This window comes from Pteronotus mesoamericanus, unplaced genomic scaffold (assembly GCF_021234165.1).
Source record: "Pteronotus mesoamericanus isolate MK-2021 breed Mesoamerican mustached bat unplaced genomic scaffold, CSHL_Meso_final scaffold_36, whole genome shotgun sequence".
NCBI lineage: Eukaryota > Metazoa > Chordata > Mammalia > Chiroptera > Mormoopidae > Pteronotus > Pteronotus mesoamericanus.
The window spans coordinates 22,960,551-22,987,835 of NW_026555313.1; the positions used below are offsets into that span (position 1 = coordinate 22,960,551).

At 40.2% G+C, this 27,285-nt stretch overlaps 2 protein-coding genes and 1 pseudogene across 2 annotated transcripts; 1 reads left to right on the plus strand and 2 right to left on the minus strand.

The window, feature by feature from the left end:
- Positions 1-3,963: 3,963 nt before the first annotated feature.
- Positions 3,964-7,014, minus strand: LOC129086044 (T-cell surface glycoprotein CD3 delta chain). Its single transcript, XM_054592549.1, has 5 exons — positions 6,918-7,014; positions 5,522-5,737; positions 4,975-5,106; positions 4,650-4,693; positions 3,964-4,458 (listed from the first exon to the last, which is right to left on the minus strand). Exons 1-5 carry the CDS (start codon positions 6,970-6,972, stop codon positions 4,393-4,395), a joined length of 513 nt encoding a protein of 170 aa, XP_054448524.1. The 5' UTR covers positions 6,973-7,014; the 3' UTR covers positions 3,964-4,392.
- A 6,049-nt stretch (positions 7,015-13,063) lies between these two features.
- On the plus strand, positions 13,064-20,941 carry LOC129085841 (T-cell surface glycoprotein CD3 gamma chain). The gene is made up of 7 exons (XM_054592206.1): positions 13,064-13,186; positions 17,594-17,617; positions 18,057-18,275; positions 18,876-19,007; positions 19,690-19,733; positions 20,148-20,231; positions 20,823-20,941. Exons 1-6 carry the CDS (start codon positions 13,132-13,134, stop codon positions 20,211-20,213), a joined length of 540 nt encoding a protein of 179 aa, XP_054448181.1. The 5' UTR covers positions 13,064-13,131; the 3' UTR covers positions 20,214-20,231; positions 20,823-20,941.
- Positions 16,042-16,791, minus strand: LOC129085840 (proteasome subunit alpha type-3-like; annotated as a pseudogene).
- Positions 20,942-27,285: the final 6,344 nt, after the last annotated feature.

The following is a 27,285-nucleotide window of genomic DNA, read 5'->3' on the forward strand; positions in this document are numbered from 1 at the left end:
AAGATGGATTCATCTGTGAAATCTAGCAAGCATTTAAGAAAGAATATCAATTCTACACAAACTCTTCCAGAAAATTGAAGAAGGAATACCTCTAACTCATTCTATGGAGATCAAACTTATCTTCTGTAACTGTTAATTTTATGTGTCAACTTGCCTGAGCCATAGTAACCAGATATTTGATCAGATACACCTGGATATTGTTCTGAAAGTGTTTTGTTGTTGTTGTTGTTGTTGTTGTTGTTGTTGAGATTAATGTTTAAATCAGTAGACTTTGATTAAAGCAGATTACTCTTTATAATATTGGTGAGCCTTGTCTCAGTTTAAGGCCATAACAGAAAACAGAATAAGGTGCTCTAAAGAAAAGAGAACTCTCTCTCTGTCTCTAGATTGCCTTTTGACTCCACCTGCAACGTCAACTATTCCCTGGGTTTCCAAGCTGCCAGACCACCTGGCAGATTTTGGACTTGCCAACCTTCACAAATTCATGTGCCAATTCCTTAAAATAAATTATCTCTCTCTCTCTCTCTCCCCTCTTCTCTTTCCCTCTCTCTCTTTCTCTTCATATATATATTTATACACACATACATATATGTATGTATATATATGCATGTATATGTATACATATATATGTATGTATATATATGCATGTATATGTATACATATATATGTATATATATTTATACTTATGTTCACAAGGAGTTTCCATGATGTTGATCTCCACTAGCTGCTGATGCACGCATATATATATGCATCCTATTAGTTCTATTTCTGTGGAGAACTCTGACTAATATACCCTGATATCAAAACCAGACAAAGGCATTACAAATAAACTGAAGACTGATATTCCTTATAAATGGAGGTAAAAATTTCTCACAAAATTTTAGCAAATTTAATCTAATAATATATTAAAAGAAATATTATAATGACCAAGCACAGTTTATTTCAGAAATGCAAGATTGGCTTAACAGATCATGCCACCAATGTAATTTATCATGTAATAAATTACAATGTAATTTATATGGTTTTACTAAGAAAGTAAAACCATATTAACATCTCAATGGATGCAGAAGAAGTACTTGACAATACTCTCCAACTATTTTTGATAAAAATGCTCAACAAACTAGAAAGAGAATGAAATGCCCTTAGCTTGTTAAAGGGCATCTAATAAAAACCTATAGCCAACATCATACTTAATAATGAAAAACAATGCTTTTCCTTTAAGATCACAAGCAAGTAAGAATGTCCTCTCTCCACTTCTATTTGACATTGTATTAGAGGTTCTAGTCAGGGCAATAAGCCAAGAAACTGAAGTAAAAAAAATCCAGATTGGAAATGGAAAAGTTAGAATGTCTTTATTCACAAGCAACATGATTGCCTCTGTGGGATATCTAATGCGATCTACAAAAACAAAATCTACTAGAATGAGCAATTGAATTTAAGAAGTATTCAGGGTACAAGATCAATATACAAAAAGCAATTGTATTTCTATGTACTATCAATAAACAATTGGAAATTGAGATTTTAAAAATACTATGTACAGCTCTGGCTTGTGTGGCTCAGTGGATTGAGTACCTACCTGTGAGCCAAAGTGTCGCCAGTTCGATTCCCTGTCTGGGCACATGTCGGGTTGCAGGCCAGGTCCCCAGTTAGGGGCATGCAAAAGGCAACTGATCGATGTATCTCTCACACATGATGTTTCTCTCCCTCTCTTTCTCCCTCCCTTCCCCTTCTCTAAAAATAAATAAATAAAATCTTCTAAAAGATTAAATAATACCTTATATAGTAACAACAAAAAATATAAAATGCTTAAGAACAAATCTGACAAAAGACACATTCATGGATTGGAAGGTTCCGTATCATTAAGATGTTGGCTCTGACCAGGTAGTTCAGTTGGCTGGAGCATCATCCCAATATGACAAGGTTGTGGGTTTGATCCTGGGTCAGGGCACACAAGAATCAACCAATAAATACATAAATAAGTGGAACAAAATTTTATGTTTCTCTCTCTCTCTCTCTCTCTCTTGCTTTCCCTTCCTCTCTCTCTTTCAAATCAATGTTTTTTAAATATCATTAAGAAGTCAATTCTCACCAAAGTGATCTATAAGTTCAATGCATTCCTGATCAAAATACCAGCACACATTTTGTAGTAAGAATTGAGAAGCCAATTCATAGGAGAGTGCAAAGGAACTAGAATAGTCAACCTACTTTCTTTAAAAGTTTTATTCCCCTTCTGAGTGTTTATTCAATAGAAATAAAAGCATACATCCACACAATGACATATCGATAAATGTCCATAGCAAATTTATTTGTAATAGCCAAAACCAGAAAACAACTCAAAAGACTATCAACAGATGAACAGATAAACAACCTTGTAATCTGCACAATGGAATACTACTGAACAATAAAAAAAGAAAGAACTATTGATAGATGCAGCAAGGTAGATAAATCTCAAAATAATTACTCTGAGTTTAGGAAGCCAGATCTAAACTTAGGAAGAAAGAATACATTATTTCATTTATGTAAACTATACAAAAATGAAAACTAATCTGTAATGGCAAAAAGTAAATCAGTGGTTGCCTGGAGGGTAGAGGGATAAGGAGAGAAAGGAGGGAGGGATTTCATGCAAAGAAACACAAGGGAACTGTTCAGGGTGTTGGATATGTTCATTATCTTGATTGTGGTAACATTTCACAAGTGTGTATGTGTGCCAAAACTTACCAAATTTTAAACTTTAAATACATGTGGTTTATTCATGTCAGTTTACCTCTGTACATCTGCTTTTTCAAGGCAGAGAGAGAGCATGCCAAAAGGGATGCAAGTTCCAAAAGTACTTAGATGCAGTATTTCTCAACCTTGGCTTCCCATTAAAATCACCCTAAGTCCTAATGCCCCATACTAATAAAACTGGACTCCTTGGGGGTGGAATCACCTAGACACCAGTGCATTTTAAGATCCCCAGGAAATTCCAATGCACAGCCAATGTTGAAAACTGGTGAGAGATATACAGGAGTATAATAGCATATGAAGAACAAAGGTAAAAGGAAGTATGCAGGACAGAGCACTGGTGTAATACATGCCATGGAAGGGTTGCCCAAGGTGAATTCCTTGTTCAGTAGTATTCCATGGGCATATTCCATGGGCATGCCCAAGGTGAAAGTTAGGAGGGCTACAGTAGTAGGAATATAAACAGTAGGAATAAATCATAATCATGAATGTAGCATGTGTTGTAAAGTAAAAGTTAATTCTGTCTACCAAAATTAGGATCTGTGTATATCCTGAAAAGAAAGTGGGCAGAATCATCCAGATCTCTGGCTACGTGGTTGTTATTCTTTTCTTTTGGAGAGAAACCTGATATGGAAAATGACCACTCTCATTAAATGAACTTCTCTGAAGTTCATTAACTTACTCTTACTCAGAGAACAAAAGGAGGGGTTCCCACCTATGGTAAACAGGGCAGGCATAAAGGATACAAGACAGTAAGAGGCCTCAGTTCTTCCTCTAAACCAGAGACTCTAAATTGGGATTGTTTCAGAATCATCTAAGAACTACATGCCTAGAATGGGGCCCAAGTATTTATATTCTTAATAAGTCCCTCAGGCCCCCAAAGTTTCACAATCAAAACTAGCCCACCTGCTAAAGAGGACATCTACTGAAAATACCCTAAGCCCCAACCCAGCCTCAAATTCCAGCTCTCCAAGTGAGTGGAGAGGAATGATGTGTTTTAATTGATGAAAGGTTTCTGATGCATTTATCACCCATGCAGAAGGTAGGTGTGGGGCAGGTTCTGGGGAAAGGAAGATAAATGGTACTTAAGGGGCCTAGGCTAAGACCTCCTCATAGCTAGTGGCCTCACAGAGGACTGAAAGCCAAGGCCAACCCTTAGTAGAAGGGAGTCCTCTCATATACACATCTCTTGATAAGAACTGAGTCCCAGGGCTGTTAATGTCTCTGCCACCTGCGCTCATGATGTCATGGAAACTTCTATGTGGCTGGGTCCCTGAACACCACAGCCGCCCTCAGCTGTGGTGAGGAACCCAAAACTCAGAAAGGGTTGTGATAGGGCCTGGCTGGAGGCAATAATTAGCCAAGGAAGTGTGGTGGGGCACATCCTGCACCCAGGGAATCCACATGGTTAGAAACACCAGTAAGCCAGGATGTGGTGAGAGACTGCCCATCCTGCTGTCCACATGAGCCAGAGAAAGGGAGCAACGAATGAGGAGCACAAGCAGGCCGGAAGGCAAAGGCCCTACCAAATCAGGGTACTTGCTATGCCTTGCCCCAAGCGTTGAAAAGTCCAGGCACCTGCTGAGTGAAAGAAGACGTCTTTATTGGATGAGAAGGAGAGATGGCACAGTCGATAACTGATGCTCCTATAAGCCATCAGTCTCAGATTTACTTGTTCCGAGGCCAGTTTTCACCAAGACGACTGTACTGAGCATCATTCCGATCTCTGAGGGGCTAAGAGACAAGAACGGGGCAGGGTCAGGACTCTTCTAGGGAAGACCCCCAGCAGGTTCCTGACTTTCCCAGACCCTATCCCCAGTGAATTCCCCGCTAAGACCCTTCATACATGCACATAACACATAGTGCTAACTTCTTCCCCACTCACTCCTTCTTTCCATTTTCATCTTTTTCTCCTCAGGGCTCACCTGATAGAGTTGGTCATTTCTCAATAGACCTTGAATGTCAGCAACTAGAAGAATCAGGGAAACAGAGTTAGAAAGGGCACAGGAGGATGAGACAGTGAGACTCTGTGAACACTCAGGGAGACTGCAGCTGGTCACATCCTCAGAAGTCTGCGTGAACAATTTGGACACACGAGTTCTTCTAGTAATCAGATGTAAAAATCCTTATGAGATGTCAAGAGTCTCACATGAGACACAACCCGCTCTAGCCCCATTCCTTAGTAGGGGCACACTCACACCCACCCCACAAGACACAAACATGCACACACTCTCTGTCCCTTCCACTTACCTCTAGAGAGCCTTCCTGTCTCGTGTCCAGCAAAGCAGTAGACTCCCAAAGCGAGGAGCAGAGTGGCAATGACATCAGTGACAATAATGCCTGCCAGAGTAGTTGAGTCCAGCTCCACACAGTTCTGACACACTGAGGGAGGGAGACAAAAGGTGAGGTGGGGTAACTTCAAGATCAGGAAACTATCCCTCCCTCCCAGGGCAACCCCAGGACCTCTCAAGCCAAGGCCTGAACTTAAGATCCTTGAAGAAAGGCCTACACTTCTTCCCAAAAAAAATCCCTAGGGAAAACCATGAAATAGTCCCAGGTTTGCAGGAAATTCAATAAGGCAAGGCCAAACCACTCTCCCAACAAGGCCCCTACTGCTCTTTCTTCATTAGTTAAGCTCTCTCCAACTCTGAGGGCCCCAAAATCTGCTCATACCATTATAACAGGGACCTCAGTTTTTTTAGAGAACAGGTTGGTCCACCACAGCTCCCACCATCTAGAAAGTTCTCAAATCCAGAGGCCCTATCTGTTCCCACCCAAAGGTTTAGGAGGTACATACTTCGATAATATACTTGCACAGTAAATATTTTGATGTCACTTTTAGGTGTCACTTCACACTCATACAATCCCCGTGGGTCCAGGATGCGTTTTCCCAAGTCCAGAGTTTTATTGTCTAACAGTTTCCCCATCGTTCCCCCTAGCCATGTGATGCTGCTATTGCAATTCAAAATCACTTTGTCTTCAAGTTCCTCCACAAATTTCTGCCAAGGGCTCACTGAGGACAAAAAAAAAACAAAAAACAAAAAACCATGATTGTAGCCACCTCTTTGTTCTTGTTCTGCTGAGGCTCATACTTAAGACTCCTTGTTCTGCTGAGGCTCATACTTAAGAAAGACCACTTTCCAACAACTACAAAGGGCCAATGATGGTTGGGGGTATGAGAGAAGCTGGTATGAATTACCAGCTCAGTGAGTGTTCCAGAAGGGGACCCAGGGCAAATCCCATGTAAACATTTTTGTTGTTCTACCCTTGCTTAAGGGGATGGGGATCGAAAAAATTTATATCAAATCTATCCTTGGGGCTCCACCTGAGTCAAGTCTTGTGGGGAGTTTAAGGGCACCTTTCTAGATCCACTGAATTGCTTTGACAAAGAACATCTCCACATTCCACAGAAGCACTGTGGAGTCTATATTCTTCCTAAGTTTTATACTCAGTTACCAATTTGGACACAAGAGCATCCCCTAGAAAACCACAGTGCCTCTGAATCAGGTCAGGAACATATGCGTGTATACTCAGAGAGACACAAGTACATCAGATACTTCATATCCTACACTCATGTCTTCCTTGGGAATCTGCTTCCAATGCAAATGCTAAATGTCCCAAAGCAGCTGACTCCTATGGTAACCATTCATTCCAGTTTGCCTGGGATTAAGAGGGTTCTTGAGACACAGGACTATCAGTTTTAAAACCAGGCAAACAGAAGTGAGCCAGTCATTCTCCTACCACAATTCTGCCCTCCCTCATGCTCAACCTAAAGTTATTTACTTAAAGTGTTCCCCTCACCGCTGTGGCATGGCTCCAAGAGGTGACATAACGATGGCCTAAGGACCAAGAGTCCTGGATCCCAGAGGCTATCTACCCTACAGTAACAGTGCTCCCAATGTCAGCCCTAGTCTCAGGCATACACATGCTAGCAACATTTCCTATGGATCTCTGGCCTAAGGCATTCAGAGAGATAGTGAAGCCAAAGATGTACCCCTAACCAAAGTCTGTCAAAGCCAAGAGACTGTTTCCCATTCCCCACACTACATCCCAACCTTGCCCTCCCTGACAACCCTGCCTAGTAAATTGAAGCTAGCACTGAGAAGGACTTTCAAGTAGACTACACTCCCGGTGGCAATGTCCCTCTCAGGTCCCCTCTCCAAGATGCTTCCACCCACCTGGAGAAGCCTTACCTTGGGATAGAAGGGCAGCCAGTATCAGGCCAGCCAGAAACCTGCTGTGCTCCATCTCCCAACAGAATTCATGCAGTAAATAGACCCAGGTCACAGAACTATCAGCCAGAGTGAGAGCTGCCCTTCCCCCAACTGACTCACATACCGGAAAAAGAAAAGGGTTGGGGAGGAACTAGAAGACTCTTATTTCTCTGCTCTCTGCCATTGATGATGGGAGACTGTCAGGGTAGGGTAGGCTGTGGGTCAGGTAGGAAGGATGCAGGTGCAAACTGCTCTTCCTGAGCAGGGAGCTTAGGGCTGGAGTGAAAGGGAGAGCAGAGAATATGGAAAAGTTTTCTAGAGTTCTGGGAAGTAAAAGGAGATTCAGGATGGTCCTTTCCTGAGTCACTGATGAAAATCAAAAACTTTAGAGTTCCTGTGAACAACAAAATTACACCTACCACCTAAAAACTACCACCTCTCAAAACTTGAGAGAAGCTGTGAGCCCCATCCCATACCAGCTAAGTTCCTCCCACTTCTGGTCATTCTTGGGACCCTGGCCAAGGTCCTCTTTGAGATGCTTGGGACAATAAACTAAGTAGTTCTTACCAGTGGGAGGATGGGCTTTAGAGCCCCCCAGCCAGAGATTTGAATCCTAGCTCCAATACTACTGTCTACCCTCTGGGCTGGGGCCGGTCATGGAATTTTTCCAAGTCTAATTCCCTCAGTATCATGATAAGGTTAGGGATCTTTTGCCTAATTTTATTTTTTAATTACAATTGACATTCAATGTTATATTAGTTTCAGGTATACAGAATAGTAGTTAGACATTTGTATAACTTAAAAAGTGATCCCCTCTTCCTGGTAAGTCTTGCACCTACCTGACACCATATATAGTTACTACAATATTATTGACTATATTCCCTATGCTATACTATTCCCCATGACTATTTTGTACCCACCAATTGGTACTTTTTAATCTCTTCACCTTTTTCACCCAGCCCCCCAATCCCCCTCATCTGGTAACCATCAGTTTGTTTCTGGGTTTTTTTTTTTTTTGTTTATTTATTCTGTTTTTTAGATTCTACATGATCATCCAGCATCTGTCCTTCTCTGTCTGACTCAACTCACCCAGCACAATATCCTCTGGGTCTATCCATGTTGTTGTAAATGGTAAAATTTTACTCTTTCTTATGATATGTAGTTATTGCTTTTTTATTAATTGTTTTCTGATTGTTTTTATAGTTCTCTGTTACTTTCTTATTCTCTTGCTCTCTTCTCTTGTATGTTGATGACTTTCTATAGTTTTGTGTTTGGATTCCTTTCTCTTTATTTCTTGCAGTTCTGTTGTAGATGTTCAGTTTGTGGTTTCCACATACTTCATATTCACCAAGCTATGTTTATAGAAGTCCATTTTAATTTGAGGATCACTGAAGTTGAGACACAGTCTAAAATCACTACCATTTTTACTCACTTCCTCCACATTTATGTTTTTATCTTTATTGTTTCTTCATTTGTGATTGTGTGTATCCCTTAATTCACTGTTGTAATTGCACATAACCTTCCTAATTTTGCCTTTTAACCTTTGTACTTGCTTTAGTGTTTGTTAATCCACTGCTTTTATTATGTATTTGCCTTTTTCAGTGAGGGTTTGGTTTTTTTTTTTTTTTTTTGCAATATTATTTTTTTTTATCTTCTTCTTAAAGGAGTCCCTTTAACATTTCTTGTAATATTGGTTTGGTGGTGATGAACTCCTTCAATTATTTCGTCTAAGTTCTTTATTTTTAAAGATTTTATTTATTTATTTTTATAGAGGGAGGAAGGGAGGGAGAAAGAACGGGAGAGAAACATCAATGTGTGGATGCCTCTCACGCACCCCCACTGGGGACCTGGCCCACAACGCAGACATGTGTCCTGACTGGGAGTCAAACTGGCGACCCCTTGCTTTGCAGTCCCGTTCTCAATCCACTGAGCCACTCCAGCCAGGGCTTTTGTCTAAGTTCTTTACCCTTCATTTCTAAATAACAGCATTGTTGGGTAGATCCTTGTATCGTCACTTTGCATATTTTATGCTAATCATTGTGACCTGCAAATCTTCTGTTGAGAAATCTGCTGCCAGTCTTATAGGAGCGCCCTTGAAGGCTACTAATTGCTTTTCTGTTGCTGCTTTTAAGATTCTCTCTTTGTCTTTAACCTTTGGCATTTTAATTATGAAGTGTCTTGGTGTGGGCCTCTTTGGGTCAATCTTGTTTGGGACTCTCTGCACTTTCTGGATTTGTATGTCTGTTTCCTTTACCACATTAGGGAAGCTTTTCATTATTATATTATTTTGTCCAAGTGTACGTTTATTATATTCTTTAAATTATGTTTTATTGATTATGCTATTACAGTTGTCCTGATTTTTCCCTTTTACCTCCCTCCACCTAGCACTTCCCGCTCCCTCAGGTAATCCCCCTACCATTGTTCATGTCCCTGGGTCATGCATATAAGTTCTTTGGCTACTCCACTTCCTATACTATACTTTACAACACCATGGTTATTCTATGACTACTTATTTGTACCTCTTAATTGCCTCACCTCTTTACCCATTTCCCCACACCCCTCTCCCATCTGGCAACCACCAAAACACTCTCCATATCCATGATTCTGTCTGTCTCTGATCTTCTTGTTGCTTAGTTTCTTTTTAGATTCAATCATTGGTAGATACGTATTTATTGCAATTTTATTGTTCATAATTTTGATCTTTTTCTTAAATAAGTCCCTTTAACATTTCATGTAATAATGAGTTGGTAATGATGAACTCTTTTACTTTTTTCCTGTCAGAGAAATTCTTTATCTGCCCTTCAATTCAAAATGATAGCCTTGCTGGGTAAATCAATCTTGGCTGTAGGTCTCTGCTTTTCATGACTTTGAATTTTTTTTGCCAATCTGTTCTAGGCTGCAAAGTTTCTTTTGAGATATCAGGCTGACAGTTTTATGGGTACTCCCTTGTAGGTAACTAACTGCTTTTTTCTTGTTTTAAGATTCTGTTTGTATCTTTAACCTTTGGCATTTTAATTATGATGCGTCTTGGAGTGGGCCTCTTCCCATCTGTCTTGTTCAGGACTCTGTGCTTCCTGGACTTGCCTGTCTAGTTCCTTCACCAGGTTAGGGAAATTTTTCATCATTATTTTTTAAAATAAGTTTTCAATCTCTTCCTCTTTCTCTTCTCCTTCTGGTACTCCTATGATGCAAATGCTGTTATGTTTTATGATGTTCCAGAGGTCTCTTAAACGATCTTTCATTTATTTATTTGCTTGTTTACTTATTTGTTTGTTTATTTTTGTCCTTCTGATTGGATGTTCTCTACTACCTTATCTTCCAAATCATGATTCATTCTTCTGTTTCACCTAATTTGCTGTTGATGTGCTCTAATGTATTCTTTAATCACAAAGAATTTTTGTTTGTTTGATGCCTGACACATCATATGTACTCAATAAGAGATCGTTATCAATAACAATATGATTAACTTGTAGGCAGAATTGATCCTTCCCAGGAGACAAAAGGACTATTCTCCCTTGTAGTTTATGGGGATCTGAAACTCTCTACACTACCATAGTTAGACTGTAATTTACCTGAGGGCAGAGATCATGTATGTCTCTCTCATTTCTATATTTTCAGCACCTTGCTTGTGCCTGGCACAAAACAAGAGTCCATACATTTTTACTGAATTGCTGACTAACTGGCTGAGAGAGAGAGGGACCTGAGATCCTGGAAATGTATAGACTGTCTTTTTTTTTTTTTAAAGAATAATGTATTGATCATGTTATTAGAGTTGGCTGATTTTTTTCCCCTTTATCACCCTCTGCCCTGCACCCCCCTCCCTCATGCATTTCTCTCCACTTAGTTCATGTCCATGGCTCATACATAAAAGTTTTTATGGCTTCTCCATTTCCTGTACTATTCTTAACCTGCCCCTGTCTATTTTGTACCTACCAATTATGCTTCTTATTCTTTGTAACTTTCTCCCTCATTTTTCCCCCATTTCACTAACCCTCCATATGATCTCCATTTCTGGGATTCTGTTCCTGTTCTAGTTGTTTGCTTTTTGTTTTGGTTTTGGTTTTTTAGGTTCAGTTGTTGACAGTTGTGAGTTTGTTGTCATTTTACTGTTCATAGTTCTGATCTTCTTCTTTTCTTAGATAAGACCCTTTAACATTTCATATAATAAGGGCTTGGTGATGATGAACTCCTTTAGCTTTACCTTATCTGAGAAGCACTTTATCTGCCCTTCCATTCTAAATGATAACTTTGCTGGAGACAGTAATCTTGGATGTAGGTCCTTGCATGTCATGACTGAATACTTCTTTCCAGACCCTTCTTGCCTGCAAGGTTTCCTTTGAGAAATCAGCTGACAGTCTTATGGGAATTCCTTTGTGGGTAACTTTCTCCTTTTCTTTTGCTGTTTTTAAGATTTTCTTCTTATCTTTAATCTTGGGTAATGTAATTATGATGTGCCTTGCTGTGTGTTTCCTTGGGTCCAACTTCTTTGGGACTCTGTGAGCCTCCTGGAAGTCTATTTTCTTAGCCAGATTGGGGAAGTTCTTCATTATTTGTTCAAATAAGTTTTAAATTTCTTGGTCTTCCTCTTCTCCTTCTGGCACCCCTATGATTCAGATGTTGGAATGTTTAATGTTTAAAGTTGTCCCAGAGGTTCCTAAGCCTCTCCTCATTTTTCTTTTTTGAATTCTTGTTTCTTCATTTTGTTCTAATTGGATGTTTATTTCTTCCTTTTGTTCCAAATCATTGGTTTGAGTTCTGGTTTCCTTTTCTTCATTGTTGGTTTCCTCTACATTTTGCTTTATTTCACTTTGTATAGCCTTCATTTCTTCCTTTATTTTGTGACCATACTCAATGATGTTTGTGAGCATCCTGATTACCAGTTTTTTGAACTCAGCATCTGACAGGTTAGCTATCTCCTTGTTGCTTAGTTCTTTTTCTGGAGTTTTGCTCTGTTCTTTCATGTGGGCCATATTTCTTTGTCTTGGCACACCTGTTACATTGTAAGGAGCAGAGGTTTAAGTATTGACTAGGGCAGGGCAACCCACTTCGATGTGTTGTGATGCTATATGTGGGGGAGGGGTCAGAAAGAGAACAATGCTGCTTTCGCAACTCTCACCCAGCTTTCAGTCACTTCCCTCACTTCTCTCAAGTGGGTTGTGCCCTTTCAGGCACAGGTTCCTGAGTTGGTGGGCTTGTGTACAGTCTAGGATCCCGTGGGCCTCTCCAATGAAACTGGAAGTTTCTCCTGCTGCCACAACCCCCACAGATTTTTACAGCCAGAGGTTTTGAGGCTTTATTTTCCCACACTGGAATCCTGGGTTGCATGGTCTGTCTCGCTCCCCAGTTGTTCCTCCCAAATTATCTGCATGTGAACATGGGATATCCTGGTCTGCCAACCACCACCTTGCCCTCCCCAGTCTACCAACTGCTGCTTTGTTGCGGGTGCTCTCTGCCCCTCCTACCCGTCTGGATGAATGTTTCTTCTTCAACTCCTTTGTTGTCAGACTTCCATATAGTTTGATTTTCTGGCAGTTTAGGTTATTTTTTTTAATTGGTTGTTATCCTTCCTTTGGTTGTGCGAGAAAGAAACATACATCTACTTATGCCTCCATCTTGTTTCTGCCTCCATATCTCTGGCCTGTCTTGATGGAATTGTCCCATTTCTTTCCTTCCAGGCAGGCACCTGTTTGATGTTCCCTGTTCCCACCTCAGAAGGACAGTAAAAAAATTCCTGAATGAGGCTTTCTTCTCAGAGGTCCAGCACTGAGCATCTGAGCAGTCTCATCTAAATTTATTAGTTCTAACAACTAACAAAAAGCAACAACTGGCTAAGATACTGGCAACAGGTGATGACAGATAAATTTATCTCCTTTATGAAGAAAGGGACCCAGGTCATTTACTACCCAGAACCCAAGGCTGTTCTGTGTGCAAGCCAGAGCCTCTGAGATAGAAATCCAGCATTCTCTCCCTTTCCCTCCTCACCACCTCTCCCACTTCCGTCCTTAACAGAAAAGCAAGAGACATATGCACCTGCAGCCCTGCTGAGGCTCCAGCTGCCCACACTTGAAGCTGAGGGTGGAGACTTTGTTCTTGCCTTCTTGCAGGGGCCCCAGCCTTAAGAATGCTGGGTGGAGCCAGGCTAGCTACTGCACAGGCTGCTCAGTGTTTCCGTGAGAGAAGAACAGAGACTGACATGGAGCAGGGGAATCATCTGGCTGGCCTCATCCTGGCTATCTCCCTTCTTCAAGGTAAGGGCCTGCTTAGGGGGTCTGGTAGCCTGGAGAAAGACTCAAAGGAAGAGGCCACAACCAGGGGACAAGAATATTAGAATGGCTGACTTTGAGTCTACCTCAGATATTACCTTAGAGTTCAGAGAAGGCAGGAAGCCTCTTATTAGTCTGTTACAGAGAAGCAGTGTTCCATGAGAGAGATCGGGTCCTTATTTCCTGAGAAATCAAATCAGAGAACTTAGCTGGGAATAGTATCCAACACATCTAGAACTTATCTAGAGATAGAACCTGGATGTCACCATTTTAGGTTTGAATGTAGCCCAAAAGGGCACAGGCCAGGAACCTAGAATAAAGAGGTATGTGTTTGTTTATTTGTTTTCACTTCAGAGCTGGGGTTAGGAGTAGATCTGTGAAGCATTCATTTAGTTGGTCGGTTCCACCACTGGTCAACAAATATAGTGAGGTCCTATTATGTAATAGGCTAGGAAGATATAAAGCTAAATAAAGACCTTCTGCCCTAAAGAACTCATAAACTAGTTAGAGAAATAATTTTCAGTGTTGCCAGACTGAGTGTAAGGTACAATAGAAGATGTCTGTATGAATATTCGATTGTAAATATCCAACTAGAAGTGGGTGAACTGGACCAATTCCTACATTTGAGACTAGAGATGGTTCTCCATGCAATGAGGGGAAGCTAAGACCATGAAAGCTGTTGAAATCACACAAGTATTGTGTTAGATATGAGGAAGAGGGGCTCAGGATGGAACTGTAAGGATACCAACCTTTAAGAGATAGCTAGAGAAAGAATATACCTGGAAAAAGATAAGGGAATGATCAAAGAGCTGGAATAATCAGATGAATCTGATACCATGAAAACCTAGGAAGTAGACAGCTTCTAAAGGAGAAATTCACTGAGAGTATGAAATATTAAAGAGCAATCTATTAATACAAAAAATATATTTAAAAGCTTAAGTTTGTGGGATTTAGCAAAATAAAGTTCATGAATGATTTAAAACAGTTTCATTGGGATAGTGTGAGTAGAAGCCAAATGGAGATGAGTAAAAGGGGAAGGGCATGTGATAAAGAAAAACAAGTGTAGGCTATTCTTGAAAGAAGTTTGGGTGAGAATGGAGGAGAATTAGAGTGGTAAATGGGGGAAGGGGAATAGTCTAAGAAGAAATTTTTTTAAATGTGAAAGAAATCTGAGCATATTTCTATACCAAAGGAGAAGGTAGTGACTAGAGTGAGGTCCTGGGGTTGACGTTGAAAGGACAGAGTCAAGAGTAGGGTCAAGGGCACAGTACCCTCTAAGACTAGAAGAAAAGAGGTACAGATGGCTTTGGCAATAGAAAGTCTTGTAGATGGAAAGGAAGCTGAAGGAGAAAGGACCATTGCAACATCTATGTTCTCAACAAACTAAGATGGAGGCAATGCCACCTGCCAAGGCTGAGCTTGGCGATAGTTGAGTAGAAGACTTAAAGAGGTCAGTGTGAGTGTAGAATTACTTCTGAGGGAGTGGAGGCAAACAACACAGGTTGAGGGGCAATGCAGAAAGCCTGTGTGAGGCAGCTCTTTCTGTAGAGCAGAAACCTGAGCTCAGCCACCAATGAGCTGTGTGAACTTGGGCAATGTCTCCTCCCCCTGGGTTCAGTTCTCAGCAATCAACCTAGGAAGTTTGACTACATGAGTTCCTAAGTCCCCAAAGGAAGCAGAGCTCAGATAAGCAAGATTAAAAAATGTCAGTAATCACTTGCAACCTCTTTCCCATGGAGCCTATGTTAAAATGAGGGGTCTCTTTGTCCTTCCCATGGGGAGCAGGTGGTCAAGGAGAAGAGCTCGTGAGAAATTTGTTAACCGTTTGTCTTGCTTTTTAAAAAATCCACTCATTTATTTGTTTATGCATTTTTTCAACAAATATAAAGTTCCTGTTATGTTCCAGGCACTGTGTTGGATACTATTCATACACAGTGAAGCCTTTTGTAAAGACCTAAGACAGCCGACTCCTTCCAACTATTGCCATCATACTTTGATTCATGTCCGTTTTTCCCCCTCTAGCCATATTACCTCTCTTGTCCTTTTCCAAGTCTTTGTGTTTGCTTAGCTATTCTTTCTCCCAAGAATGTCTTTCTCTGTCTGGTGAATTCCTATTCATTCTTTAGGCCCAGCCAACAGTCACCTTCTCTGGCAAGCTTTCCCTGTCACTCGCACTTGGGTAAAATCAGTAGTTTTTACCCCTCTTACATGTATTCATATAAGTACTAAATGATAATTTATTACATTAATTACATATGTGTTTTTTCTACCTCATTGTATAAACTCTTTGGAAGCAGCAACCAGTTCTTCATATCAACACCCTTTTCTTTCACTTTACTTAATCATGTCAGGAACATAATAGTGCTCAGCAAATATAAATTAAATCCAATTGAATTGAACTCCAGTGCTAGTTCTCTAAAGTATTTCTACTGTACAATTCTATTATTCTGAGTTTTGAGACAAATTTTAGATCTATTGAATAGCTAACTCCTCTGGGATATTCAGAGTTTCTACAAGAAATGGACCATCAAAACTAAAGATTTTAGAACTCAGCTCTAAATGCTTTAGCTAGTGAAAACTCCCTACTTCAGCTGCTGAGGAAGAGATTCCAGACTGTGCAAGCAATACCCTTACATAGACTGCAATGCAATTCTGATGCTAAAAGTTAGCATCAGACCCCATAGGTTAAAGACACAGTCACCAACAAAACTACCCACACTTTATTTTTTTACAAGACAAAAATGTAATGAAAATTGATCAATGGGTATGTAATAATCCAAGAGGCAAAATAGTTACATGGTAACTGTATTAGAAATTTAAAAATAAATGCTAAGTAAATGTTACATATTATCATCATCTGATTCACCTTCCTTCAAAGAGTCCTTAGCATACTTCTCTGTCTCTTCTCTTTTATCTCTTGGAACAACTTCATGTGTTACTTTGGTTATTTCACCAACCCAGCTGAGCTTCAGTTCAAAGGCTTTATCCTTAACTTCATCATGTACTATGTAAATTATTTTTGCAACTTCTTTAACAACACCACAACAGGTCATTTTTTTCACCTGAAGTTTTTCTATGCTGCTTGCCTGGCTTTGTCAATAGCACAACCCCAATAACCATATGAAACACCCAATGGGTTAATCATGTAGAGCTGTGCACCGACATTCACACTGTAAGACCCTAACATGAAATTGCAGCCAAAAAGTCAAACACCACTATAAAGTATATATGCATGTACATACATGACCACTCTGCAAGATGTTTTTGTGGAATGTCATAGCCAAAGGCAGATCTAACGTTGGAAGCCTCCTCTCTTGCAGTGTCTCCTAAAGAACAAGTATCTGCCAACAAACCTGCTACTGCCATTCCAACATGCTAATCAACATTAAAAAGTCATTCGTTGGAACCTTATTCATAAAGTTTAGAAAGGACTAATTTTTATACCCCACAGACAATGTCATCTTTACATCTGATTCCATTAGCTGTACACTATTTTCCACAGCCTTCATAGCATATTCAGCTTGAAAAACTCTTCCATCAAGAGAGAAAGTAGAGACTGACAGGTCATACTCAGTACCAATTGAGCTCATCCTGCTAAAACCAGTAGAACGTGTCTACCCTCACTTTAAATGCCAGGCACAAATTCAGGGGTCTTCAGAACACCCACACTTCTGAATACAAATCTGAAGGGTTCCCTCGGGTCTGTTAATTTGCTAGAACAACTCACACAACTCAGGAAAGCACTATATTCACTATCACAATTTTATTACAAAAAAATAAAATCAGGACTAGCCAAATGAAGAGACACCTAGGGTGGGGTCTGGGAAGTTCCTGAGCACAGAGCTTCTGTGCCTCTCCTCTGGAATCAGAATACATCACCTTCCTGGCACATTGATGTGTTCCCCAATCAACAATCTCTTCTGAGTTTCATTATATATGCACGATTAATTGAATCATTGGCCATGTGACTAAACTCAATCTCCAGAGGCCCTCCCCTCCCAGAGCACAAAGTCCCAGTTCTCTCATCACGAGGTTGGTCTTGAACAGGCCCCATTCTGAATTACTTCATTAGTATACACACATATATGGTCGTAGGGCCCGCTAAGAATAACAAATACACTCCTAAAATTCCAAGGGTTTAGAAACTCCCATCCAGGAATTCATGACAGAGGCCAGACAAATTCTTTATTACAAAACATCTGAATTTAATTTGGTTGACAATTTGGTTGATTTAAGTTGACAATTCAGAGACATAGGTCTAGATACTGTTATTCCTGTAGATCAGGATCTCTCTCCATCTTTGTCTCAAATGCCTTGAGGTATCACTTACTTGGTCATCTGAATAACCCCATGTCCAGCTGATGATCCTCTGTCTCTCTTCTGTCTCTACAGGTACTATTGCCCAGTGGAAACAAGGTAGGGAAATGGCTTCTTTCTATGCTCAAACTGTGAGGAAATTATGGAAATATGGCTTCCTACAACAGTAGTTCTGGGATAATGTGTGATAAATAGCAAACCTCTCCCCTGTCAACCAAATCAGTGGCCAGTCATGACCAGCAACTACCTGTCTAATTCTTGGAGTAGAAATAGCATGCTAGCAGCTAGGGACTACTCAAAATGTTACCCACAAACCTACAGCATTAACATCACCTAGAAGCATGTTAGAAATGCAGAGTCTCAGCCCCTCCCCAAAACTACTAAATTAGAACCTGAAATTCTAACTGGATCCCCCATGTGATTCATGGACACATTAAAGCTTGAGAAGCACTGCTGTAATGCTCTTCTTTTGGTACCCTGGATTAGAGAGAATTTCAGAGGCAAGATCCTTAACAGATCATGGCTTTTCCCTTTTCAGGAGAACCAATGGTAGCGGTGGATGAAAATCAAGAAGACAGTTCAGTGCTTCTGACTTGTAACTTGGAAGGAGAAAATATCAAATGGTTTAAAGATGGGAAGGAAATAATGCCAAACAGAAGTACATGGAAACTGGGAAGTAGCATGAAGGACCCTCGAGGGACATATTGGTGTCAAGGATCAAAGAAGAATTCCACAAAACTCCAAGTATATTATAGAAGTATGTGATCCTCTCTGGTTTGTTTGTTGTGAAATTAAGCTATACTTCCTGTTGGTGATTTCCTGTCCAGAGTGAGTGATAAAATAGATGTTAAACAGCCAATTCCCTTAATTTCACCTTGCTTTTTTTTTTTCTTTACTATATAATGAGACAGTTCCCCCAACTTCTTGATAAAGCATAGCCAGCCCTGAAAGCCTGGCTTACCTTTGGGTGGGCTCCCTGAACTGGAGCAGTCAGCAATTTATATCAACTGAGTTAGGGTGGATAGAAGAGACAGGATATTACAAGGCGAACAGCAGTGACTTATGGAAGGTAAAGGAGCATGGAGAAGAGGATCTGATCTTTCCTCTATTTCACATAGCTCCTGGTAAAAGGACTACATGGGCTTCCCCAGGACTCCTGGAGGAGAGAAGGACATCAAGAAGCATTGCATTCTTAGTCCAAGGATCTTCCCAGGCAATTCCTTTGACATACAGCCCACAGAGGGAGAAGGCTGTTGCCCTAGCTAGACAAAGACATTATTTCTGGTAGCAGGAGAAAAATATTCAGAAAAACAACGTTCACACTTTAAAGTAGGCTTGTCTTTCCCTTTCCTCACAGTGTGTCAGAACTGCATTGAGCTGAATGCATCCACTGTGTCTGGCTTTGCCTTTGCCGAAATCATCAGCATTTTTTTCCTCGCTGTTGGGGTGTATTTCATTGCTGGACAGGACGGAGTTCGCCAATCAAGAGGTAAAAGATGTCCTTAGATGAGATAGGAGACTCCCTGCAACTCTTAGCTTTCTTCCTTCCAAAACAGTCTCAAAGAAGAGACTGAGTTGGCATGTGTTTCTAATGTACACGGTTGAGTGAGGCTCTCTCTGTAGTCAGGATAAATGGACACTTGGTGTTTTCACAGCATAGCTACCTGTCTCAAGATCCAACTCTCTCTGATTTGTCCTCTGTGTTTAAAAAAAAAAAACAAAAAACAAAAAACTCTTAATTGAAGTAAAACCTACATACATAAAAATGCATGAATCACAAGCATACAGCTCAAAAAAAAAAAAATTTAACCAAGCAAGCACACCCATTAACCCAGCACCCAGTTTAAGAAGAATATTACCAACATCTCAGAAGTCCCCCTTGTGGTCATTTCCAGACTCTTGCTATCCCCAAAAGTGAGCACCATCCTGACTTCTAATATTGATTAATCTTGCCTGTTTTTGTTTCTTCTGTAACATGGACTTAACAGTAAGTATTCTTGCGTGTGGCTTCTTTTACTCAACAATATACTTGTGACATCTATCCATATTCTTGTATGTAGGTGTATTTCACTAATTCTTAGTGTTATTTAGTACTCCATTGTATGAATATAATCAAATTTATTATCCATTCTACTGTGTGTGTGTGTGTGTTTTGTTTATCTTTTGTGCAGCTTCAGACAAGCAGACTCTGTTATCCAATGACCAGCTCTACCAGGTAAGGGAATGGGGGATGACAGAGATATTGCTACAATTAGTGGTGATTTAAAATTTTTAGAATGGGGAAAGTATCTCCAGAAGCAGGGCACAAGTTATCTGGAAGATACTTCCAGATATAGACAAGAAACTGCTTAGAACATACCAGATGATGGCATATGTATCACTTTGGGTAGAATGGATGAAATAAGGAAAAGGGTTGAGCAAGATTGAGGTCAGGCTCTAGTGAGAAAAATTAAAGAACACACTGAGAGATATATACAGAACCTCCATCTTTTTGTCCTCTCTCTGCCCCCAAAGACCACAAAGCACCCACTTCAAAGCCTTGTACATAAAAAACACTCAATATATATGCATCAAATAAATTCCTAAAGGATGGAGGGGAATGACCTTATGACTGTGCTGTGCTTTTTAGCCCCTTAAGGATCGGGAAGATGACCAATACAGCCACCTTAAAGGAAACCAGCTGAGGAAAAATTGAGCTCAGCACTCACAACAGGTATGTCCTTCCACACCATATCTAAGACAGCGTCTTTGCATTACCAAATGCTCCCAATTTTATTTTCTTTCCCCAAGCAGTTATAAAGATCTGGGGGAGGGGGGCAATGATTGTGGAGACCCGTTTCTAAAAACACAGAGGCCAGTGCTAATTTTCTTGGCCTAAGAAAATATGAAAGCTGTGTGTATCTTTAAATCCTTTCAGAACAGAAATGCTGAATATTAGCCTTAAGTCTATATAAGTATTTCTCAACATCCACACTATTACCATTTTGGTCTAGATAATTCTTTGTGGTGGGGATACTGTCCTGTGCCCTGTGCATTGTGAGGTTTTTATCAGCCTCCCTGACCTCTATTCACCAGATGTCAGCAGTACCCCTGTTTTGACAACTAAAAATATCTTCTAGATATTGCAAGTGCCCCTCAAGGGCAAAAATGCACTTAGTTAAAAACTGCTGATCAATATTAGCTTTTCAACCAGTCAATCAAACAATCAGAAGTTCTGATTCAATCAGTCAAATGTTTCAAACAGGAAGGCAGGGCCCAAGAATTATTTGGTTTTCTGAACCAATTGTATTTTGTTTTAATCCAGGTATTCTACTTTGTATCCAGTTCTCAGAAACAAAGCTATACATTTTGGAGCACTCCTAGCAGAGATTCTTTCTGCTCTAAAACTAGACTCAGAGTTTCAGAGGTGACAAGTTGAGAAGAAAGGCCATCAGAACAAATTTGGGTCCTCTCAAAAATAAAATAAAAATAAAGTAAAAACATGTATGGTGTTTCAGGAGTAGTACCTATTGGGAAATAATTTGGAAGTAATTTTTCTGTAAAAGATCAATGAAAAGGTAAATAACCCCCTCTATTTGAATATATTATTTTGTTTTCACTTTGACTTACTTTTTATATAGTTTATAATTCACATGGGTCAAATATGCAATGAAACATCTCCCTCTGCCTCCATCTGAAGCCACCCAGTTCCCTTCTCCAGAGGCCAACAACATGCTAGCTTTTATATATCTTTATAACATGTATAATATATTACATATCAGAGATATTCTAGACATACATAAGCAAATTCTTAAGAACACATTTTCTCCCTTTTTTCACACAAATAGTATCATATTATATACATCTTACACTTTTCACCTAAGAAAACCTGAAGATTATTTTATACCGGCATATGAAGAAGCTTCTTTTTTAAGATATGTATTATTGATTATGCTATTGCAGTTGTCCCATTTATTTTCTCCCCTTTATTCCCCTCCACCGCCCCACCTCACCCCAAGCATTCTCACCCTCCTTAGTTCATGTCCCTGTGTTGTACATATAAGTTCTTTGGCTTCTCCTTTTCCTATACTATTCTTAACCTCCCCCTGCCTATTTTGTACCTACTATTTATGCCGCTTATTCCCTGTACCTTTCCCCTCATGCTTCCCCCTGCCCCTACTGTTCATAGTTTTTTTATCTTATTTTTCTTAGATAAGTCCCTTTAACATTTCATATAATAAGGGCTTGGTGATGATGAACTTTTTTAACTTGACATTATCTGGGAAGCACTTTATCTGCCCTTCCATTCTAAATGATAGCTTTGCTGGAGACAGTAATCTTGGATGTAGGTCCTTGCCTTTCATGACTGAATACTTCTTTTCAGCCCCTCCTTGTCTGCAAGGTTTCTTTTGAGAAATCAGCTGATAGTTTTATGGGAACTCCTTTGTAGGTAACTGTCTCCTTTCCTCTTGCTGCTTTTAAGATTCTCCTTATCTTTAACCTTGGGTCACTTAATTGTGATGTGCCTTGGTACGTGCTTCCTTGGGTCCAACTTCTTTGGGGCTCTGTGAGCCTCCTGGACTGCCTGGAAGTCTATTTTCTTAGCCAGGTTGGAGAAGTTCTCCTTCATTATTTGTTCAAATAAGTTTTAAATTTTTTGGTCTTCCTCTTCTCCTTCTGGCACCCCTATGATTCAGATGTTGGAATGTTTAATGTTTAAAGTTGTCCCAGAGGTTCCTAAGCCTCTCCTCATATTTTTTTTTTTTTTTGAATTCTTGTTTCTTCATTCTGCCTGGTTGAATGTTTATTTCTTCCTTCTGCTCCAGTTAGTTGATTTGAGTCCGTTTCCTTCCCTTTACTGTTGGTTCTCTGTATGTTGTTTTTTTTTTATTTCACTTCGCACAGCCTTTGCTTTTTCCTCCATTTTGCAACCATACTCAACCAATTCAGTGAGCATCCAGATTACCAGTGTTTTGAACTGTGTATCTGATAGCTTGGCTATCTGTTCACCATTTAGTTCTATTTTTGGAGCTTTGATCAGTTCTTTCATTTGTGCCATATTTCTTTGCCTTGATGCACCTTGGAAATGGTTGGAAGGAGCAGAGCCTTAGGTATTCGTCAGGGGAAGCAACCCAGGTCACTGTGCTGTGATGCTGTCTGTGGGGGAGGGGTCCGAGAGTGAACAATCCTGCTTCCTAGGCTCTCTGCCAGCCTTCGGTCACTTCCCCTGCTACCCACAAGCATACTGGGCCTTTCTGGTGCTGACTCCTGAGTATGTAGATTTGTGTACCTTCTAGGACCCTGTGGGTCTCTCCAAGGGACTCTCCTGTGCGGCTGAGAGTTTCTCCTGCTGCCAGAACCCCCACAGGTTTTTTTCCTCCAGAGGTTTTGAGGATTTCTTTTCTTGCCCTGGAGCCCTAGATTGGGCAGCTGCCTTGCTCCCTAGCTCTTCCTCCCAGATTATCTGCACACAGACATGGGACCACCCGATCCTCTAGCTGCTGCCTTGCTGCATGTCCTCTCTACCCGGCTGCCTGTCTCAGAGCCTCCTACCAGTCTGGATGACGGTTTCTTCTTTAACTCCTTAGTGGTCGGACTTCCATACAGTTCGATTTTTCTGGCAGTTCTGGTTATTTTTAATTTTTTATTTTTTTATTTTTTTAGTTGTTGTCCTTCTTTATGTTGTGCAAGGAGAAAAGGTGTATCTACACACATCCATCTTGGGCGGCAGACACCTAATGGCAAGAAGCTTCTTTTTTTAATACATCCATATTTACAGATACACAACAATTTATTTAACCAGTCTTCTACTAATGGATATTTAAGTTGGTTCCAATCTGTTGCTCTTACAATGAATGCTGCAATGACTAACAGTGTATAAGTGTAATTTTTAAAAATGATTATATTGAGCCCTGGCTGGTGTGGCTCAGTGGACTGAGTGCCAGCCTGTGAATCAAAGGGTCACTGGTTCAATTCCCATTCAGGGCACATGCCTGGGTTGTGGTCCAGGTCCCCAGTAGGGGGCATGTGAGAGGCAACAACACATTGATGTTCCCCCCTTCTCTCCCTCCCTGCCCCTCTTTCTAGAAATAAATATAATCTAAAAAAAATACTTGTATTGAGGTAAAATTTGCTATAAAATTCATTTATTTTAAGTGATTTTACCTGTTCTTAGTAATTTTTAGTAAATTTATCCAGTTGTACAACCATCACCATAAGGCAGTTTTAGAACACTTTCATCACTCTCTTTTAAGATCTCCTGTGCTCTTTGTAGTCATTCCTTATTTCCACCCTTAGCCCAATGGAACTCTTAATCTCTTTTCTGTTTCTTTAAATTTGCCTTTTCTCTTGGAGCGTCCAGTACATCAAAAGGTTGTGTGTTCAATTCCTGGTCAGGGCATATACCTGGGTTTCAGGTTTGATCCCCCGGCAAGACACATACAGGAGGCAAATGATCAATGTTTCTCTCATCTACCTATCTCTCTGTCTCTCTTTCTCTCTGTCTCTCTTTCTCTCTCTCTCTCCCTCCCCTTTCTCCCTCTTCCTTTTCTCTAAAATCAATAAACATATCCTCAAGTGAGGATAAAAATAAATAAAATAAATAAGTTTGCCTTTTCTGGATATTTCATATAAAAAGAATCATATAAAATGCTGGTCTGCACATTATCATGCAACTCTTTGTGTGGACACATTTTTTTGTTTATCTGCAGTTGATAACCAGAAGTGAAGTATTGTCGGGCTATATGGAAAGTTTATGATTAAGCAACTTCCTGTTTTCCAAACTGACTTTCCCGTTTTACATTCCCACCAGTAATGGATGAGAGTTCCTGGCTCTCCATATTCTCACCAATATTTGTAACTATTGTTTTTTTTAGTATAATCATTCTAGTGAGTATAAAGGATATCTTACTGTGACTTTAATTTCCATTTTATGTGCTTATTAACCATTTTTAGATCTTTAATGAAATGTCTATTTAAACCTATTTTTCTTTTTATTGAATTTATTGGGGTGGCGCTGATTAACAAAATTATACATGTTTTGAGTGCACAATTCTACAACATACCACCTATAGAGTGTACTGAGTGCTCACTGCCCCAAGTCAAGTCTCCTTCTATCACCATTTATCCTCCATTACCCTCCTCCACCTCCCTCCACTGTCGCCTTCTCCTGGCAATCACCACACTGTTGTCTGTGTCAATGAGTTTCCTCTCTCTCCCTCTCTCTTTTATTGTTTGGTTTTTGTTTGTTTTTTGGGGGGGGGGCTCAACCCCTCCACCATCCCCCACCCAACCCTGCACCAGACAACTGTCAGCCTGCTCTCTATCTATGAGTCTGTCTCTATTTTTTTTTTTTGCTGGTTCATTTTGTTCCTTAAATCCCACATGTGAGTGAAATTATATGGTATTTGTCTTTCTCTGACTGGTCTATTTTACTTAGCATAATACTCTCCAGATCCATCCATGCTGTCACAAAAGGTAAGATTTCCTTCCTTCTATGGCCATATAGTATTCCATTGTATAAAAGTACCATAATGATTTTATCCACTCATCTACTCAGGGTACTTGGGCTGCTTACAAATCTTGGCTATTGTAAATAACTTCGCAATAAACATAGGGAATCATATCTGTTTTCAAATTAGTGTTTCAGGCTTCTTCAGATAAATTCCCAGAATTAGAATCACTGAGACATAAGTTGGTTCCATTTTTAATTTTATTATTGTTGTTCAAGTACAGCTGTCTCTGTTTTCCTGCCCCCACGTTACCCTGCCCCACCCACACTCACCTCATCCCCGAAATCCTACCCGCCTTGGCTTTGTCCATGGATACTTTCTACGTGTTTCTTGACCATCTGACTCTTCTTTCCCCTATTATGCCTCTCCCTCCACACATCTGATTACAGTCACTTTGTTCTTTATTTTAATGCCTCTGGTTATAGTCTGCTTGTTTGTTTGTTTTGTTGATTAGGTTCCACTTATAGGTGAGATCATATGGTATTTATCTTCCCCTCCCACCTCACCGCCCCCCCCCCGCCTTACTTCCCTTAGCATAATGCTCTCCAGCCCCATCCATGCTGTTGCAAAGGGTAGGAGCTCCTTTCTTTCTGCTGTATAGCATTCCGTTGTGTAAACGTACCATAGTTTTTTGATCCACTCATTTACTGATGGACACTTAGGTTGCTTCCAGCATTTGGCTGTTGTAAATTGTGCTGCTCTGAACATTGAGCTGCACAGGTTCTTTTGAACGGGTGTTTGAGAGTTCTTACAGTATAATCGCAGCAGTGGAATTGCCAGGTCAAAACACAATTCCGTCTTTAGTTTTCTGAGGAAATTCCACACTCTTTTCCACAGTGGCTGCCCCAGTCTGTATTTCCGCCAACACAGCACTAGGGTTCCCTTTTCTCCGCAACCCCGCCAGCACTTGTTATTTGTTGAGTTGTTTCTGATGGCCATTCTGACCATCATTGTGAAGTGGTATCTCATTGTGGTTTTAATTTGCATCTCTCTGATGGCTGGTGACGCTGAGCATCCTTTCCTATATCTCTGGACTCTGTGTACGTCCTTCTTGGAGAAGTGTCTGTTCAGGTCCTTTGCCCATTTTTTAATTGGGTTGTTTGTCTTCCTGGAGTGGAGTTGTGTGAGTTCTTTATATACTTTGGAGATCAAACCCTTGTCTAAGGTATCATTGGCAAATATATTTTCCCATACATCTGGATCCTTTTTCATTTTGCTGATGTTTTCTTTAGCCGTACAGAAACTTTTTATTTTGATGAGGTCCCATTTGTTTATTCTTTCCTTTATGTCCCTTGTTCTAGGGGATATATTGGTGAAAATATTGCTGCATGGAATATCTGAGCGTTTCCCGCCTATGTTCTCCTCTAGGACTTTTATGGTGCCACGACTTATATTTCTCTTTTATCCATCTTGAGTTTATTTTTGTGTATGGTGTAAGTTGGTGGTCGAGTTTCATTTTTTTTCATGTAACTGTCCAGATCTCCCAACGCCATTGGTGAAGGGGCTATTCTTACTCCATTTTATGCTCCTGCCCCCTTTGTCGAATATTGATTGACCACAGAGACGTGGGTTTATTTCTGGGTTCTCTATTCTGTTCCATTGATCTATGTGTCTGTTTTTATGCCAGTACCAGACTGTTTTGATGACAGTGGCTTTGTAATATAGTTTTATGTTTGGTGCTGTGATCTGTCCTACTTTGTTCTTCTTCCTCAAACTTGCCATGGCTATTCAGGGTCATTTAAGGTTCCATAAAAAGTTTTGAAATGTTTGTCCTATATCTGTGAAATATGTCCTTGGTATATTAATAGGGATTGCATTGAATCTGTAAATTGCTTTGGGTACTATGCACATTTTGATGACGTTAATTCTTCCAACCCATGAACTTGGGATATGCTTCCATTTATTTGCGTCTTCCTTAATTCTTTCTTCAGTGTTCTGCAGTTTCTGAGTACAGGTCTTTTACCTCCTTGGTTAGGTTTATTCCTAGGTTCTTTATTTTTCTTGCTGCTATAGCAAGTGGGATTTTTTTTTCCTGATTTCTGTTTCTGATACTTCATGGTTGGTGTACAAAAGTGCCTTTGATTTCTGAATATTGACTTTGTATCCTGCTGCTTTGCCAAATTCACCTATTAGGTCAAGTAGTTTTTTGGTGGAGTCTATGGGGTTTTCTATGTACACTATCATATCATCTACAAACGGCGACAGTTTTGCTTCCTTCTTTCCAATTTGGATGCCTTTTGTTTCTTTTTCTTGTCTGATCGCTGTGGCTAGGACTTC